Raw genomic sequence first — 19,427 nt, forward strand, 5'->3', positions numbered from 1 at the left:
AAAGGAGTTGACTCAGACGAGTCAATGTTTGGCACAGTAAACTTTTCATTGACATGGGAAAGAGAACAGAGTTGTTGATTGACTTAGTATGAGGAAACCCGGATTCAAATGAGAATGCGGCCAAAGTAAAAGGGAGTTGACTCAGGTGAGTTGATGATTGACCCAAGGAGTTTTTAAACAATGGGTTAAAACTTTCAAGTAGTCTAAATGCACCTATCACATACATGCAAATCACCTGCCTAAGCTGGAAAAATAGAAAGAGATTTGCATATTACTGAGCTGAACAGCCATCAATTCAGTATAGAAGGACTTAAGAGCCATCAATTCAGATTCTCTGTATTTGTAGACATATACTCAAATATTACATCCATAAGCATGTCAATGTGTATTAGTTTCAAGAGTAGAGCTAAGAAAAAAGGGAAAGCATTTCTCATAAAATAAAGGAGGCACTAATACGGTTACAGGGAAGATAGCCAAATAATCAGCTTCAAACTAAATGACTACATTACACTATTTCATCTTTAAAAAAAAATTACACTATTTCAAGGGGCTAATTTTCAACAGAATATCAAGCAATAACCGCGGCCCAAGCAAGACCGATGCCGACCAGAGTTTCTCTGCACAGCCAATATAGCATAGGAGGAGAATCTCGCCAACTTCTGGAAAACCAACCCAAAATCTGAAGTAGATTTTGAATCAGTTTTCAAGATGATTCAAGGGCTCAGCGAACAGGCTCCAATCTGTTAGTCTCATCCAGCTGCTAGTAACAGGTTTAGATTTATTTTAAAATTTAACCTTTACACAACTCAATCATTTTGATAACCATAATGGGGCTCAATTTGTAAAAACCTTTTCCTTAGTTTCAAATTCAGTATAGCACGAAAAGGCAATGAAAATCAGTCACAAATATCTGTGTAAGGAATTTCTTAGAATGGGAAAATCTTATTAATTTTAAGTTATTTATGTTCTTTTGAGGTGTGTAAAAAAATATAAAAAAGGCAAAAAAATATTTAAAAATACGATCTTTGAGATTTTGTTTTTCATCTTTCTACTTGATTTTAAAACCATAATAAAAAAGAAAAGACTTGAAACCATCAGGATATTGACATTAAGGAAAAAATTGCGATACTATCGATTATATACCAAGTTATTAATGGATTTTCTCTTTTATCAAATTATTGCATTTTTGTAACATTTTGAAAAAAAAAAAGAAAAAGAACAGAGATTGTTACTATGATGAAAAATGGTTTCTTTGACAGTATTTGTTGTTATCAGTAGCAGAGTGAATGCATACCTGGTTGAGACCAAACGAAGCTCGCCCGAAAGCAGTAAATAAAAGTGAATTTGGCCGGATTAAATTATTTAACCATCTGGCTCTCTGGTAGCCAAATTCGAAGAAGCCTATCATAAAACGAGCAAGTAGCTACCAACGAACCTCTTTTACCTCCACCCTCTGTACATAATCTATCAGCCTGCCAATCAGCTCCATACGCAAGAGATTCATGCTTCCCATAACTCTCTACTACTTCGATATTTTCCCTCCCAATCCTCGCAATTGCAAAGCCATTGTGCATGCAAGCTGCCAAAACAAGTCCTGGTATATGAGGATGATGCTTGAGTCTCCACACTCCTCCCCCTAAACTGATAGAATTCTCATTAACGGGCTTTGATGTCGATCTCACATCCCATACCCTGAGGAACTCATCATAGCTCCCAGTGAGAAGTGTATTTGAATCTGTGGGGCTCTTAGCAATGCAGCATACACCCATCTTATGAGTCTTTGTATTTTGAAATGCCAAGTTCGAGGGACTTTCCCGCAAATCCCAACATCTGAATCTACAGTCATCGGAGCCAGTGTATAACAGATGTGGTTGGTGTGTATCAAAAGAAGTTGCCCAGACTTCAAACTCATGGGCTTTCCAGGTTTGTGATATCTGAAGTTGAGCTTCTCTAAGGGTGACTAAGGAGATTGAACCATCAGAAAGTCCAACTGAGATGGATGTGGCTAATGGGTTCCAATCCAGACAGAGGCACATGGAGGAACTGACCTTTTCTCCACCAATTTCTGTCAGCATGGCCCCTGCATAAATTATATACATCCAAGGAAATAAGAAAATGATGGCAGTGATAAAATGAAGGTGACATTTTAAATTAAATAAATATTGAGAGCCATAATAGATGACAGATTTATAAAAACAAAGAAACATCAGATAGTTGAGAACGAATCATGTAATTCTACGAAAAAACAAAAACTTCCTGTACCCATACATTAAATCCAATGGGTATTGAATTCATGAGAATACATACTACAACTGCATGGTACCATGGTAGCTTGCACTTTTGACTTTGTCAGAGGGTGCACCAACTGGTGCTATTGAGAAACAAAGCGGGACAATTTGTGTTTGGGCCTTCTGGTATGCAATAACCAGCATGTTGGTTTTGTATCGAGTATAAAATATAAAATTCTTAGATCAAGAGATAAATGTGTACTATTTTTTTAAAGATGTGAACAGAATTTGAATAGGAGTTGTTTAGACTGAAAATCTACAAAACCCAAATAATACAGTTTTCTGAAAATGTGCAGATTTGACAATACAATATTCTGACAAACATAAGCCAATATCCCTAATCTCTTCCAAAAAATGTGATGTATCAACTATTAAGACTATGACTCCCATTGTTTCAGAACTCAGACTCGGCCAACTTAGAAGGGAGTCGACTTGTGTGTGTTAATGATTGATGTGGTCAATTTTTCATTAACTCGGATGAGTTAAAGGAGTTTTGATTTACTTGGTAGGGAAAAACACGGACTCAGATGAGAACCAGCCCAGGTTAAAGGGAGCCAGCTTGGGTGGGTAGATGATTCACTACGGATTTTCTCAACAGTGATAATTCCAAGTTCTCAGCAAATAGGAAGGTGGTGATCAAGTCCAATATAAAGTACCTGAAGTTTTCCGTGGTGGCTATTTGATATCTCAAATAACACATTCAATGATAATATGTAATAACGGATTCTAGTTCAGAGGAATTCATGAAACGTCAACTATAACTAAAAGCTAGCTCTTTAGAACATCCAAAATTTTCAGAAGCACCATCAAAAGGTGCAGAATGAAAGATTTTTTAAGCAATCAACCAATGTCTCTGAATTAAATCCTTAATCCCAGTGACAACTGCAAAAGAAACACGGGACATTTTCGTTCTTGTGTTCTGAAATCTTTATGGTGATGGACTAAATTCTGTTAAATCATTGTCTGGCTGATTCTCCACCACATATTCAAAACTTATGATCTATTAAAGCCTCAAACAAAGAAAGTTATCGAAGAAGGCACCAGAAACGGATAAAGTACCTAAAGGCTATAGCAACTGAAACACATAAGTTCTGGTATCACAACAAGAAATTAAGACAATTAGATGATTTTGATATTAAAGTGTGGCATGAATTTTAAGCTAATTTCTTGAATCCGAAGAGAATAAGAGAAGGATTTGCATAGATCCACTTGCTTGGCTCTAGAGCACAGCAAACATGATCATCTTGAATCACTTGGCGGCCGTTTGGATATGCGGATTTTAGAATCTTGGATTTCCTCAAAATCCTGGATGGGAGAAGGAGACCGTCCGTCGTTTTCTAATTTCTAGCCCTTCTTTACATCGAGCTAGAGAGTAGGAGATCGTCTTGTGTTTCCAGGTTTTAGAAATCTCAGGATAGGGGAGAGATTTCTAAAACCTGGATTTCTTACTTAAAATCCAGGATAATGGATTGTAAAATCCACAATTTTACACCGCTTTCAAAATAAAACCTGGATTCTAAAATCCACGTATCCAAATAGCCCCTTAGATTCTCAAAGTGACCATAGCTGACAACTTCTCCACAAGAATCTTCAAATTAAAAATTTCCCAAAATCAGATGATCATGGATCAAGAGGCACACTTGGAAGGGTATGGGATTACAAAACTTCCTTCTAGAATGAAGAACAAGCCCATATTTGATGATATACTAATAACAAGTTGAGCAATAGCTTGCTCTGATCCAATGACAATAAAAACATTAGCTGGACTATGCTACGAGACTCACATAGCATCCAACCAGTAGTAGCCAGTATGGGACTCTGCTAGTACATGAGATCTATAACACAGCCAAAATTACCCAAAAAAAGAAAACACATTTATTCTAATGGCAAGATGGTAATATACAATATTGAAACAAGAAACAAGGATAAATGCCTATGATCATGTTGGACAGGGTTTTCCGGGAATTTTTTTTTTTTTGGGTAGAATGGTATCCAGGGATAGATGAACGGATAGAAGCTAGCATCTCACTAGTTCCATTTTTTAGAAGTTCAGGAGGCCTATAGCAAGCCGCCCCCCCCCGGCACCCACACACACACACAGAAAAAAATGATATTTGGAGAAGCTCTAAATAATACATCATGTAGAGCAGAAGAAACTTTTTCCTTTTTTTGAATGGTAAGAATTCATTGATAGAACTGGGAGGGTCAAAAGGTGCAAAGAAGAAACAAAAGTATATACAAACAATATACAAGAAGAGAACCGACTAGAAGGAATCAAGGTGGGAGAAAATCATATTACTCTAGGGCCACCAGGTGAGCTCCTCTTTTAGCCAACTTATCTGCAACTCCATTGGCCGATCTCCTAATTTGACGAAAGGAGATGATATTAGAGCCCACAATATCTGAAATCTCATTGAAGAAGTCCGCGAAACGGCAAGGACAAGAGTGAGATTCGGAGAACCACCAAATGACATTTAGGGAGTCACCTTCCACCATGACTCGATTGATGTCTAATCCCCCCCCCCCCCCCCCCAAAAAAAAAAAAAAAGAAGAAGAAGTTTGAAACCTTGATGAACTGCGCACACGCCTCACGAAGGCCCACCTCACTTAGTACTCCCCCAATGCCGGCCGATCCCAGATTGCCAAGACTAGAACCATCGAAATTAAGCTTGAGAAAACCCGAATCTTGGGGTTCAACACACCACACTCCATCCGTTCCACAACTAAAAAGAGGAAACAAATAAGAAGCTAGGGAGGGATTTTGCCCAAAACACCGTAAAAGCCATCACCTTAGAGGATAGGAAAGGAGCACTTTTCACCACACCTTTGAAAATTCTAGCATTTCTTTACTTCCACAGCACCCAGAGAACCGCTAAGAAGGATTTTTCCTTTCCCCTTCCAAGGAGAAAAGATCCAACTCTCCAACGCTTGTGAAAGGTCCAAGTGGAATACCCATGAAATACCAAACCTCTTTAACACACTGCCCCAAACTTCTCTAGCCACCTTACAGTGGATAAAAAGATGATTAACTAATTCTCCATCCTCGATACAAAGAGAACAATGATTGACGATCAACATCTTTCGTTTTCTTAGGAAGTCCACCGTCTGAATACGCTCCTCAATGGCGGCCCAACCAAATACTCCAACCCTAGGGGAACAGGGATGGGCCAAATTCTAGCAATATCAGGGGAGGCAACACAAGACAGGAGATGAAGGCAAAATGATTATACAGAAAACTCCCCAGAAGAATCCCAAATCCACAGCCTAACATCAGAGCCGTCCCGCTTAATGTAGCAGAAGAAACTATTATAGACTGAAAATTGTAAATATAAGTATAGTTTTAGTATTTAAATCACATAAAATAAAATCGATTGTTACTGTAAACCATCTAAAGTTTTGCTTTTACCTTGGAAGTTTTGCATGAAAGAAGAGTTGTAAACAGAAGTGGAAAGCAAAAATACCTCCAGCTCCTGACGCATCTGAACTGCACTGTAAACCATGAAGTCTCAAACAGCCGTCAGCATCAGCTAGGGCAAGTAAAGGATGCACGTCAACTCCACCCCTGTTCCATTTTATGTCAAAGACACCAGCTGTTTCTATGCAATGAAACAATTCCAGGCCCCTATCAATGTCAACAGAGAAAAGTGATATGCTTCCAGATCGACTAGGCTCAACACCTTCTTGCAGGGTGTATGTTGCTGCGGCAAGAACATGGTTGAACAAATAGTGAGGGCAAAACTCTACTGCATCGGCATTGCCATCTAGACAGTAATGTGCAACATCCATCCTATGATTTTACCCAAGATAAAAAATAAAAAAAATAAAAAAATTAGAATCCAACAGTATCAAAACTTTCATGGAATTGGCCATGTGTGAGTAATAAGCTACTTGACATTCATATCAATTACACTCAAGAACCACACATAGTGATATAACCAGCCTTTCACTAGGGGTTGGGCCTGTAGCTCAATGTTGAGGCATTGTTTCTCAACCTTGAAGTCGCAGGTTCGATCCCAGATTACCTTAAAAAAAATGTCACTAAACTAATCCATTCTTTAACGATAATTCAGAAGCATTACAGAGGGCCTGCGTAAAACCAAAGATTCTCTTTTGCAAAGCTAAAGAATGAGCCCGTTACAGAACATTAAACAATCAGCGTACATTCAACAGAAATTACTGCATCTACACAAAGAAGCACATGCACATGTTGGATTGGAAGCACAAGTTTGTTTCAGACGGTGATTCGAGACATAATCATGGATAGGAATCATTCAAATTTCATGCAAGGAAAATATCCAATAACTGAAATAGTTAGCAAATTTGATAATATTTCTTGTACAAATTAAAATCTGGAAAAGATCGATTTATTCATTAGAGAAATGAAGATTCTAAAACAAATCCATCTATAAAGAGCCAGTGGAAGCCCAAGATGCAAAAGGAATAGCTACAGGAAAAAAAATCACAAGCATGACCTAGTACAAGTATAGCATGCATAGACCAATGATCTTAAACAACGAGAAAATCATTGAGCTACTAGAAAAGCTTCAACAACAACAATGGAACCCAATGTTAAACATCAAAGGGAAGTTAAGTCCTACTTCATCAGTGTAATCTGCATCATTCCACTATAAGGGCCTGTTTGGATTGCAAGAACATTCTAGAAATGTTTGGAAAGGGAAAATATTTCTAAAATTTCTTACTTTTTTCCTCACAAAAAAATTGACTTAAATCAAACCCTATTTAATTTTTACTTAGAGGCACCTACAATTTATGATAATATCCTTCTAAATTAACCATAATTATATCATTTCCCACTAAATTATGGAAAGAAAAAAAATTTCCCAAGAAAATAATTTTGATCAGAAATATTTTTCTTGAAATCCAAACAAGGCCTAAATGACTCCAAAATCAGCATGCAACTAATAGAATTCAACAGAAATTGTTGAATCTACAATAAGAAGCTCATGCACTTGGATTGGAAGCAAAATTTTGTTTCAGACTGTGATTAGAGACGTTAAAATCCATACAGATCATTCAAGTTTCATACTTGAAAGGAAAATATGCAACAACTGAAATAGTTAGCAAATTTGATGATATTGATTGTTAAAAATAAAATCTTGCAAAATTTAGACATATTCATTAGAGAAATCAAGATCATGAAACAAAAAACCATTTATAAAAAGTCAGCAAGAAGAAGAAAAGAAAATGCAAAACTAACAAAAAGCATACCTGGAGAAATAAATTTCAGAGTGAAACCCTAGCCCTAAAAAATTTACAAGAGAAAGAAGAAGTGAGGAGGAGAAAAAAACCCTAGGGAAACGGGATTCCGTTTTGGGGGGAAAACGAGCATCAAAAGGAATGGAGCACAAATCTCCATCAAGCAATAAATACACTTTGAAAATGGTCAAATCAACGGAAATGTTAGGCCCGTTTTTATTTCCAAAACGGAATCCCGTTTCTGTTTTCAAAGTGTTTTTGTTAGATGAAGGTGGGCCTTCTCTCACTGGAGTTTGTACATGAGGGTAAGCCCGTGTATGTGAGTATTTTAAAAAAGGAAAAATTACATTTACACCCCCTCTAGTTTCTGACACATTCAACTCTAACCCTGACTTTCAAAACATGACAAGTACACCCCTGAGGTTTCAAAAAAGTACACCCCCTCCGTCAACGGTCCGTCAGTTTAACCTGACGAAAAGACTGAAACTAACCATGGTTAATATTTTGGGAACAGAAATAGTGAAATACCCTCATTTGCAGAGGGATTAGGGTTACGCCATTTTCCACTGCCGTCGTCGCACCTCCGGCCACCGTCACCACCTTCAGCCACCACCGCCGTCGCCATCTCTGGCCACCGCTGTCACCTCCACCATAGACAATGAAACCCCACCCCATAGCTACATCAAACCCACATTTCAAGAAAAACCATTGATAAAAAACAAAAAAAACCCTAAAATATTAGGGTTTATGGGCAAATCATGATAATGGTGTGAATGAAAACAAATAAAACTCCTAAATCGAGGCTTTATGTTGATAAATAAACAAGGGTTTGAATCAAACTCTAATTTTCAGTTTTCAAGTCTGAAAACCCTAATTTTCTGTTGGGGAAGACGAGGGCATTTTGTTCATTTCTGCCTCGCCGTCTACTCCGTCACATTAAAAAAACTTCAGGGGGTGTACTTGTCACATTTTGAAAGTCAAGGTTAGAGTTGAATGTGTCAGAAACTAGAGGGGGTGTATCTGTATTTTTTCCTTTAAAAAATTCCATCGGAAAAGGCATTTAGCAGAAAGTCTGTTGCATGAGAGAGCAGCTACCTCATGAATAGAGACACAATCTGTTGGAAAGTGAGCCTATGTGGCTGCTCTCTCATGCAACAGCCCATCCCCAAAATGGTTTCTATGATGGTCCTTAGCAAATCCCTTTTCGAAAAGTACTTCACGGCCACACTATAGGATGATCCAAACCGTCCATTTTATAGATCAAGACTAAATAGATTGTGCCCCCAAAAAATGTTAATCCCTTTTCGAAAAGTACTTCACGGCCACACTATAGGATGATCCAAACCGTCCATTTATGATCAGGACTAAATAGATTATGCCCCAATAAAAACATTTCCAGAACTTCGGCAACTACGATCTAACACGCTTCAGAAGAGAAGCTACAACCATTACCTGCATTCACCATGTCAGGCTAACCTAAGCGTACCTAGGGACTTATCAAATAAATAGGTTGTGCCCAAGAAATCATTTTCATTGCTTACAATACTTTTTTAAAAGAGGAATGCTAGACTCAAGGGAGTGTGGACCCCGATCCGAGGACGTGGCGGAGGACGGGTCTCCCTCGCATCCTTTAGATCTCCACATGTGAATGAGAGCTCTACCAAGGAACTCTCGAAATGGTGCCCTCACAGCATGAGTGGCAATATATATGAGATACATCTTGATTCGGAGACAAAGCCCTGAATCAAGATGTACCTAAAAATGAAGAAGAGTCTTCATCCAGGGAAGTCGGCCCTGGAACCCATAAAATATATCTGTTGCAAAGGATAACCAGAGATAACAGGGGTCCGTGCCTGGTTACGAGTTGGGAAGGTGTTAGGTATCCAACTCGCCCGAGCGCACTCGGTCTGTTATGCCATTTTTATTATTTTCGAAGAATTTTAGGCTAAAATCATGTGAAATGGGAACATGCATCCCTGAGAAATCGTCTACCTAAGCATGCATGACCCAAGGATGGGCAAAGAAAGCAAACAAATCATAACTCATCACATCTAATCATAACTCAACACATTTAAGAAAGCAGTAAACAACCACATGCACAGCTAAGCAGAAAATGGCAGATATGATGAGATAAGTAGGAAAATCATGAAAGAGCTACATCTAAGCAAATAATCAAGATAAGATGAATGAATAAATACTACAGCTAAGCATGTGAATGAGTATGTGAAACTATGCAAAAAATAATGCTAAGAAAATAGTAACTAATCTAACTAATCACATGCTAGAAAAGTAAGCAAGCTAAAAGTAAACACATAAGAAACCAAAGACAAGCACGCAATAAGTTAAAAGATGCAAGGAAAGGAAAAAATCGGAAAATCGACGGTACGCAGGGACCAGAAATGCCAGGGAAAAGAAAATGAGACATACGATAAGCTCAGGGAGAGATTCTAAAAGAATTAAGCTCAGCGATCCTAATCCGCTAAAAATCGAACAAATCTCAGTCTCGCGGTCGTCATAGCCTATCGTTGGGCTCAGCGAGGACAATCCCTGTGAAGGGGCCACGCTATGTCGTCACCCATCCCAAGACCCGATAAAACGTAAAAAAACTGATGAAAACCGGAAAACCACGATCAAAATCGGAAATGGAATGAAAAGATTGCTCTGAGTGACCTGGCAATCACCATCCTTGCCCATTTTTAGTTTTTGTATTTTTTTAATTTTTTGCTTTGAAAGATTTGAAAAGATTTATTTACAAAGTTTGAAAGAATTTATCAAAAAAGTTTTAAAAATTTTTACGACTGGACTTGGGATGACGGTCCCAAGTTGCCTACGTACCTCGTGGAAGAGGATCAAGCCAACGTAGTTCGAAACAGCTTTTTCGAAAAACGTTTTAATGGTTTTTAAGTTTTTATATTGTATTTGGATTTTTGTTATTTGATTTTATGCGTTTTTGTTTTTTATGCCTTTTGATTGAAGAGGGGTTTTGGGTTCAGGAGGTTCTCGTCCGTCGTCGCCTAAACCCGAGAGAAGTGTTCCTAAAATCGATGCAATCCCGAAAATCAAAGAGGATCCCTAGGAACATGCGAAGAATGATCCCGAAAGAAGACAAGGTAGAACCTCTGAACCCTATAAGAAGCGAAGGTCCTAAAGAAGGATGAATCCCTAAACCCCATGAGAAATCCTAGAACAAGGAGGACAAGAAGGGTAAAGGGGTTGGCTCAAGAAACATTTTGTCATCGCCATGAACCCCAAAGGAAGTTTTCGAAAATCAATGGAAAGATCAAACGGTTACATATAAATTGATGGAAAGGGTTTGCATTTCTTGAATCAAGGATCACAGGGTCAAAGCAAAGCTAGTATAAAGACAGATGAATGAGACAAAGAAACCTTGTGTAAAGACTAAAGCTCAATGGTGCCGATACCCAAAATCATCAAGTAATACTCACTCTTTAAATTTTTAAAAAAAAATGTCCTGATTGGTGCAATGTTCGTTGCAGTTCTCCAAATAATTTTGACAGGCCAGTTGAATAAAGAAAAGAAAAAACTGATTAAGTTAATATGATCATTAAGACAACACCATACCAATACTACTACTCTCTAAGAGTATTAGCATGAGCACTTCCTTGTCTTAATAACCACATCCAACCTACTTCAGCTCTTACCATAAGAGGTTCATTATGATTGCCTTGAAAAGACCTCAACAGAAACGATATGAGCTAAGAATAATTGACTGATTTTATGCAAACAACTTTTGAAGAACTAGCTTAAAGTAGGGGTATCAGTCTTATACTTTGTATGCAATTACCAAAGTCAGAGATACAAAATTGTAACAGGTAACTAATTTATCACAACTGATTTGAACTCTTGTAGAAATCAGCCATTTTAAAGGCCTTGAAAAGAGATATTGGTATGGCACCATCGCCTTTAATAAACACATGAGATTAACTTGCCCACAATCACCACAGATCATCACAAACTAGCTCTACTTGGGGTTTGGACTCCGATATGAAGAAGATAGAAACAAAACCTTTATCTTATACCATTATAATGAAGACCAAAGATAAAAAATGGTAATTCAAATTGAATGTGAAACAAGGTCTTCATCATATACAATGGTAATCCAAACCAAAAATGATTAACAAATCTATTAACCCTAACCCTGAAATCAGATTACAGAAGAGAAGCCAATGATCATAAGAGCTGGATTTTAATCCATGGGAAGAAAATGCACTAAAGGAAACTTGCAACAGAACAACCAAGGTTAGTTTTTTTTAGACAATCAAGACATAAGGCTTAATGTAAAATGTAAATTTAAGAGAATCTAAGAAAAAGAGTAAATATAATTCACTGAACCCATTAGAATTTTGATGGCATGGAGAAACACAGATCGCTAGCGATAACAACAAAACGCAAATCCAACTCCATAATAATAGGCATGATTCCAACCCAAACATGTATTGAAAGAAAGTAGTATAGATTACCTGAATTTGTGGATACCCTTAAATGAATCGTTGCCTGAGTTGTTCTTCGATGACCTTATGCTGGTGTAGTGTGGATTTTGGGCTCTCCCTCTCCCTCTGCTATCTCAACTCAACGAAATAGGGATCCCTCCCTCCCTATCTAAAAACCCTAGCCCATCTCCTTTATTTAGAGAAATGATAAATTTACACACACCCCTCCAATCCTCCATGGACAGCCACCTCCTAGTGTATTTATAATAAATCTTTTATTTTATGGGGAGTGATCTGGGATGAAAATAGGCCCTTAAAAATGATGTATTCAACCCCCTTTTCTTTCTCTAGACAGACCCTATCCAGTGCATTTATGATTCTCTTTTAATCTCAATGGGGTGACCCAGATAAGAGGAAACCTTAGGGAAAATGATATTTGCACAATTTGTAATGATAAACACACCAACTCCTCTTGTCTTTTCTTCATTTTTTCATCTGCTTTTCCTGAGATTTTTAAGGGGCACACTTGAGAACGGTGGCAACGCCTAAGTAGACAAGACAAGACAAGTTAGCGAAAATATCAAAATGAGGTTGCGATTAAGCATTGAAGCTTAGGAGTGCAAATAAGGAATGCAAATACCAAGAACTCAAGAGTGTTTTATAACCTTTTAGATTTTCAGTAAAAATTAAAGGGATAGGATGCGGGGGCAACTAAACGAAGGCTTTAAGTAGGAGTTTAGGATCATCAAGGTCTCAAAAAGATTTCAACAATAATCGGTAGAGGAGGATTTTTCAGGTTCTTTGCATTTTAGGCCTCGGGTCTTCAGGAATTTCGGGATTTTATTCGACTTCGGGAATTCAATCAGTTTCGAGAATTTATTCGATTTTTGGAAAAAGGGTCCAGTCAAAATGGGGTGTCTGCAGGGAGCCCTAGCAAAAATGAGATGAAAGATTGAAAGGGCTCCACTATTGGCTGCACATTACTCTAAAATGTAAAAGTCAACTAGTGTTAAATGGACTTTGGTAAGGTGATGTGCAGCCAGTTGAAGAGCCCTTTCATCTCATTTTTGCAAGGGCCCCTTCATTCTACAATTCCTCCTTTGAAAAATACTCAACTATGCGGGCTTACACCATATAAAAACTCCAACTCTATAGAACAGAGTGCTAGGATCATCCTATAGAAATGATTTCTTGGGCCCAAAATATTTATCTTGTGGCCCATCAAATGGACGGTTTGGATCATCATATGGTGTGGGTCGTACAGTATAATTTTTTTAAATATATGGGACTACAGTAAGGGATGGAGCCAATGGGGGTCCAGGGGGGGCAATTGCTCCCCCTGAAATCCAGTTTTTTTCCAAAATCTATAGGATTAAGAGTTTTTTATAAAGTTGCCCCTCGTCTATGAAAATCTAGAATCTTTCCATATTTGAAAAATGGTACACCACAAGACGATCAAAACCGTCCATTTGATTAAGGGAGTCACAAGATTTTACATGGTGTAAGCCCGTATTAGAAAAATTGTATTGTACGGGTTGCACCACAGGATGATCTAAACCGTCCATTTGATGGGTCAAGATGAAAATAGGTCGTGCCCAAAAATTCATTTACGTGGGAACATAATATGATGTACACCTCTATATATTAGAGGACTAGGATCATCCCATGTAATGAATTTTTGGGCACAGCCTATTAACGATCAAATGGACGGTTTGGATCATACTACGGCATGGCCTGTACAATACTTTTTGAAAAATACTAGACTATACTGTGAAAACTCTCTACTAGTTAATCATGAGATTTTATATGTTGTATGAATGTAAAGTAAAGTATTTTTTAAAAAGTAGGGCCCAATTCATAAGATGATTCAAACTGTTCATTTGTTGTGCACGATATAAGTAGGTTGCATGCCTACACCCCGTAAATCATCTCCGTAGGATGATCCTAACCCTCTGATCTATAATGGGATTGCCCGCTATAGAAACCTTTATAGATTGAATGGTTAGGATCATCCTACGGAGATGATTTGCATGATGCAACCTATTTATGTTGTGGCCGTACAAATGAACGGTTTGGATCATCGTATGAAATGGGCCCCATAGTATTTTTTTAAAAAATGCTTGACTTTACGTGCATGCAAAATATAAAATCTCGTATATTATTTGGATTTTCATAGTAGAAAGTGATCCTCTTGAGGGTCTTGGAATTTATTAAATCACCAATATTCTTGGGCAATGCATAGTGGGCCCTACTACTTCAAAATTTGAAGTGTAAAATGTGGGCTCCACCTTGTGCATCAGTTAGAGGGGAGTTGGGAGGCCCTTCCGATCAAACATGAAGTGTAGAATGGTGACAACCTTCTTTGCGACTTTGCCCCCCTAGAGCTAATTCCTGGCTCCGTCCGTGACTACAGTCAATAGGTGTTAACACAGTATAAAAATATGGGATTTAGTAGGGATGATCGCAAAAGGCATTTGCATGAGAGAACAGGCACACAGGCTCACTTTTCAACATATTCTGTCGTTTTCAAATGGTCCCTAGCAAATTCCTAAAAAAGATAGATATGGAGAGAGAGAAAAGGGTGCGCATTGCGCACTACAAGACGTCTTTTTTATCTATTTTTGGGAAGAAGTTAAATAAAAAGGGATTTGCTCACTGTTCACCGGTTTGTAAAATGGTTTTGCCGAAGCTAGTGAATTACAAATGCGTATGAGAGATGAGACATGAGGCCCAATTTTGACTTCCAACTCCCATATTGTCAGTTCTTAAATGCCTTCTGAACACACTCAAGACAGTGAAAGGAAATACGGAACTGTTGCCTAATATTATAGTGAAAAAACTTATGGGCATCAGGATAAGAGGAAGGGCCTTAAACACATTAGTGCTAATACCCTACATAACCCAAAGAATCCTGCATTTACCAACCGGGTTTGTATAAAATTTAAAAATTGCAAACCCAATACTACCAAACGAAGCGAACCGATGAACCGGGTAACCTGTCACATCTATATTGTGTCGTGGCTGTTTCATTCTTAAGCACCTAGACAGGTAACATGTCGCATCTATATTTTGTTGGGCCATGTTTGGCAACTGAAATTTTTTCTTCAACCAATTATAATTATAAGTTTATCAATTGGTGTAGAGGGGTAAGGAGGGAGGAGGAGGAAATTGAGAGGGCATGAGTGATGACTGATGAGAGGGTGAACAGTAGCGAAAAAATAGAAAAAATAAATTATGTTTTGAGCAAAGATTTATTTTTTCCTTGTTTTTCAGCCCCCCTCTCTCTCTCTCTTTCTCTCTCCACTGAATTAGCTAATATTCTATGGAAAAAAATTCATGGTCACCAAATATGTCCTTATTGTATTTTGGGTATTTTTGTGACAAAACCCTAGGCGAAATTATACACACGATGAATGAGGTCCATCTGGTAGTTGATCTGGTGTACCCGCCATTAACGAGGCCGGTTAAAACAAGGTGGTCTGAATGACATTTGACCCTAACTGTTAAAGTTTAGAAGATTAGATGTTGCCTTTCTCCAACAACTTAAGCTTTTGGAGAAGTTGGAAATTTAACATGGTATCACAGCCAAAGGTCTCGAGTTCAAACCTCCCAGATAGCAAAAATCCACATGCGATGGTGGGACCACATGTGCCATGTGATATTTTTGTGATAATGGTTCACGGCTCAAGGATAAATTCACCCCCTTTAGGCTTTAACCTTTCTATTTGCTTTGAAAACTTAACGAAGAAGTAACGTTAAAGGGGGGATTTTATGTGTCAAAGGGGGAAAATATCATTACGTTCTAGGTTTTTTAATTTTACCTTTATAACCTTTCTATTTGCGTTGAAAACTTAACGATGAATTAACATTAAAGGGGGGTTTTATGCTTCAGAGGAGGAAAATATCATTCATTTTTAGTTTTTTGACTTTTAAATCAAAATTTTTGAGAGGGAAAATCAGAAAGGCAAATTTGCAACTTTCATTTTTAGTATATTTTATTATTTTAAAAATACAAGTCGGGTTTTGTGTAGTAGGGTCAGGTTCCCAACACCCCAACCCGAACCCAACCGGGTTGAGTTTTTCCAACCCAAATCCAAACCTGGATTTCAGGAAACCCAACCCGACCTGACAAAAGATTGGGTTCAACCCGACCCGAGTTGCACCCCTAGCAAGTACCTTTTAGGAAGGAAGTTAACAACCCCATTCATTGAGTATTTTGTTTAACAATAGCAACATTCAATGAGAGAAGCTTTTAGATGTAATTCATTAACATTCCCCTCACAAAGCCTAATGAATGGCATTTGACCCTACCAACGTATACGAAAAGTGCTTGTTTCCTTTTGTCATTTATTTTCTTTCCATAGAAATTTTTTATTGAAAAACATTTTTTATAGAATTTTTTTACCGAAAATTTTTTAGGGACGATTTTTTTACAACTCATGCATAGCATCAACGGGGGCCCATAAAGGTAGGACCCATTATTCTACACTCATGTGGGGCCCACCATTTTACACGCATATAAGTAGGTCCACCATCTCAACCCAAATTCATCCATAAGGTAGGGCCACTTTTTACATGGGATGGGGTCCACCATTGTAGTTCGTGATCTCCACATAAGTCCATGCATAGGATGGGGTCCACTAGTTTATACCTCATGTTTTGACGGCGTGGCCAAATAATGCTAGTATCATAATAATTCTTCTATTAATGTGAGCAATTCGGGCCCACCAAATGGACGGTAATGATTAATGCGTGGAAGCATCCAAGTGTACGAGAGGATGAGCAACCTTCAATGACTCAATACTCAATACTAGACCTGGCAAACGGGTGGGCCGGGCCGGGTCAACCCGCGGGTCATGCGGGTGCGGGTCAACGTGTCGGGTTATCAAATGACCCGCATTTTTGCGGGTCAGAAATCTCGTGACCCGCGCGGCCCGCGGGTGGGCCGGGTCAACCCGCGGGTCACCCGCAAATTCAAACAGTGGTTAATTTAAATGATTTTTTTAATTTGGGAAAATGTTAAAACTTAAAAGTAGGGTATGGCCCGCACCGTGGGATGATCCAAACCGTCCATTAGATGGCCCACAGCCTAAATAGGTTGTGCCCCAAAAATCATTTCAATAGGTTGATCCCAACCCTCCGATCTATAGAGGGTTAGGATCAAGTGATCAACCCCCTAACATTCAGATCGGAGGGTTGGGATCAAATACAGGTCTTTCAAACATGTAGTTAAAAATTAAAATCAAAAGTTAGAAATTTTCACTATGAAGTATGTGTTGTTACCCAAGGAATACACAATGGAACAATCTCTCTCTCTTGGGTTCAAACATTCTTGACCCCACCACAGTACCAATAACAACAGCAAGCACATTCATCATCACATGCAAGCAGCACTACCAGTAGCAGCAGTTCTTCCTCTTTTTGAGTACCTTTGAACCATACGCAAGTTTGGAGACTTGGTTTTTGTTGTTTGTTGATGACCTGACCGATCCTCAACTTTCCATGAATGAGCATAGCAACAGAAAGTGCTGGAGGCACCATTGTCCCTCTCATTTGTTTCACTGCCTTCTCTTCTTCCATCTGCAAAACATAGACAAATGAATCAAAACCCCTTTAAGAAAACATAGATCTAATCGGCTAATCCACACAAACTAATTGATTCATTTGTCTTGGTTTTCTTAAAATACCACTTTAAGAAAACCAAGACAAATGAATCAAAACCCCCAAAAAAAAAAAAATTGGTAACCACAACTCAAGTCCACAATGATCTAATCGGCTAATCCACACAAACCAATCGATTCATTTATCTTGGTTTTCTTAAAATACCACTTTAAGAAAACCAAGACAAATGAATCAAAACCCAAAAAAAAAAAAAAAAATTGGTAACCAATGATATTTGGGTTTGGGAAAAACCGAAAATAAAATTGGTAACCAATGATATTTGGTTTTCTCAAATTTTCATTTTCATTTTCATTTTTTTTAAAAAAAAGCAAAAATATCGAAGACAGAGACTCAGAGAGAGTACCTGTGCGGCTGTGCTGTGCGGCTGTGTAGCTATGCTTCGGCAGAGAGGCAGAGGCTGAGAGAGGGCGATGACTCGGCCGAGTGTAACTCGTGAGGGAGTGAGTTTGGGAATGGGGTGGGGGGGTGGCCGGTGCCGTCGCCTTATCTGTGTCTTCGACTCTTCGTCGTTTGGGTTTGGAAAAAACCAAAAATGAAATAACGAGGAAGAGGAAGAAAGAAAGTAAGAAACTAGAAAGTAGAAACCCTAGGTAAGTAGTAAAGTAGCTAATAAGCTAAGTTAGGTTTTTTAAAAGAAAAAATATAAACTAAAAAAGCAAAAAGCCCGCGGGTACCCGCGGGTTGACCCGGCCCAACCCATGTTTTTGCGGGTTGGGTTGCCCGCGGGTCACATTTTGGCGGGTCACTAAAACCCAGACCCGTGCCCGCAAATTTGCGGGTGGGCCGGGTCGACCCGCGGGCATGGGTCGGTTTTGCCAGGTCTACTCAATACTTTGTCCAAAAACAAAACCAAACCCCACTAGAGAGTGGAATCAGAATCAAAATCGGAATCGGTATCGGAATCAAAATCACATCTTCAATCAAAAGATAAAAGAAAGGGGAAATGACCAAATGAAAGGACTTTCTACTGACTATGACATATGAAGAGGGGAGACTTGGAAATAACCAATTTATAGTGATGGTGACTGGTTTGCAAGGGTTTAGGACAAAAATACCCTCATTTTTAAAATACCGTCACCTCTCTCTCTCTCTCATGGGATGATCCCAACCATCAATTAGAGGGTCACAATTCCTCTCTCTTTCTCTCTCATGGGATGATCCCAACAGTCCATTAGAGGGCTCTCTCTCTCTCTCTCTCTCTCTCTGGATGATCCCAACCGTCCATTAGAGGGCCCCAATGCCCCCCTCTCTATCATGGGATGATCCCAACCGTCCATTAAAGGGCCCCAATGCCCCCCTCTCTCTCATGGGATGATCCCAACCGTCCATTAAAGGACCACAATGCCCCCTCTCTCTCATGGGATGATCCCAACCGTCTATTAGAGGGCCACAATTCCTCTCTCTTTCTCTCTCATGGGATGATCCCAACAGTCCATTAGAGGGCCACAATGCCTCTCTCTCTCTCTCTCTCTCTCTCTCTCTCTCTCTCTCTCTCGTGGGATGATCCCAACCATCCATTAGAGAGCCCCAATGCCTCCCTCTCTCTCATGGGATGATCCCAACCGTCCATTAAAGGGCCACAATGCCCCCCTCTCTCTCATGGGATGATCCCAACCCTCTATTAGAGGGTCACAATGCCCATCTCTCTCTCATGGGATGATCCCAACCGTCCATTAGAGGGCCACAATGCCCTTTTCTCTCATGGGATGATCCCAACCGTCCATTAGAGGGTCACAATGCCCCTCAGCTTCGTGCACCTCTCTCCGGTATCCTCTTATTCTGAGTGAAC

At 39.0% G+C, this 19,427-nt stretch overlaps 1 protein-coding gene and 1 long non-coding RNA gene across 3 annotated transcripts; both read right to left on the bottom strand.

Annotated features, from left to right (window-relative positions):
• Positions 1-301: 301 nt before the first annotated feature.
• On the bottom strand, positions 302-12,142 carry LOC143882182 (uncharacterized). 2 transcript variants are annotated; one of them, XM_077385643.1, is made up of 4 exons: positions 11,987-12,142; positions 5,750-6,075; positions 1,295-2,080; positions 302-757 (listed from the first exon to the last, which is right to left on the bottom strand). In XM_077385643.1, the coding sequence occupies exons 2-3, from the start codon at positions 6,072-6,074 to the stop codon at positions 1,359-1,361; spliced, it is 1,047 nt and encodes a 348-aa protein (XP_077241758.1). In that variant the 5' UTR covers position 6,075; positions 11,987-12,142; the 3' UTR covers positions 302-757; positions 1,295-1,358. The 2 variants fall into 2 exon arrangements, with proteins under 2 accessions (XP_077241758.1, XP_077241759.1); XM_077385644.1 differs by having other exon boundaries at positions 302-760.
• Positions 12,143-17,192: 5,050 nt separating this feature from the next.
• Positions 17,193-18,011, bottom strand: LOC143881109 (uncharacterized). The gene is made up of 2 exons (XR_013251858.1): positions 17,982-18,011; positions 17,193-17,536 (listed from the first exon to the last, which is right to left on the bottom strand). It is a non-coding gene; the product is annotated as an uncharacterized LOC143881109 (long non-coding RNA).
• Positions 18,012-19,427: the final 1,416 nt, after the last annotated feature.

The sequence above is a fragment of the Tasmannia lanceolata genome, unplaced genomic scaffold (assembly GCF_043159265.1).
Source record: "Tasmannia lanceolata isolate RefF3 unplaced genomic scaffold, GAP_Taslan_0.1 ptg000007l, whole genome shotgun sequence".
Taxonomy (NCBI): domain Eukaryota; kingdom Viridiplantae; phylum Streptophyta; class Magnoliopsida; order Canellales; family Winteraceae; genus Tasmannia; species Tasmannia lanceolata.

Bases quoted from the DNA above. Each gene is read 5' to 3' on its own strand.
- LOC143882182 (XM_077385643.1), bottom strand. From the start codon at position 6,074: ATGGATGTTGCACATTACTGTCTAGATGGCAATGCCGATGCAGTAGAG. The intron at 2,081-5,749 runs GTATTTTTGCTT...TAATTTATGCAG, and splicing joins AGATGCGTCAGGAGCTGGAG to GGGCCATGCTGACAGAAATT.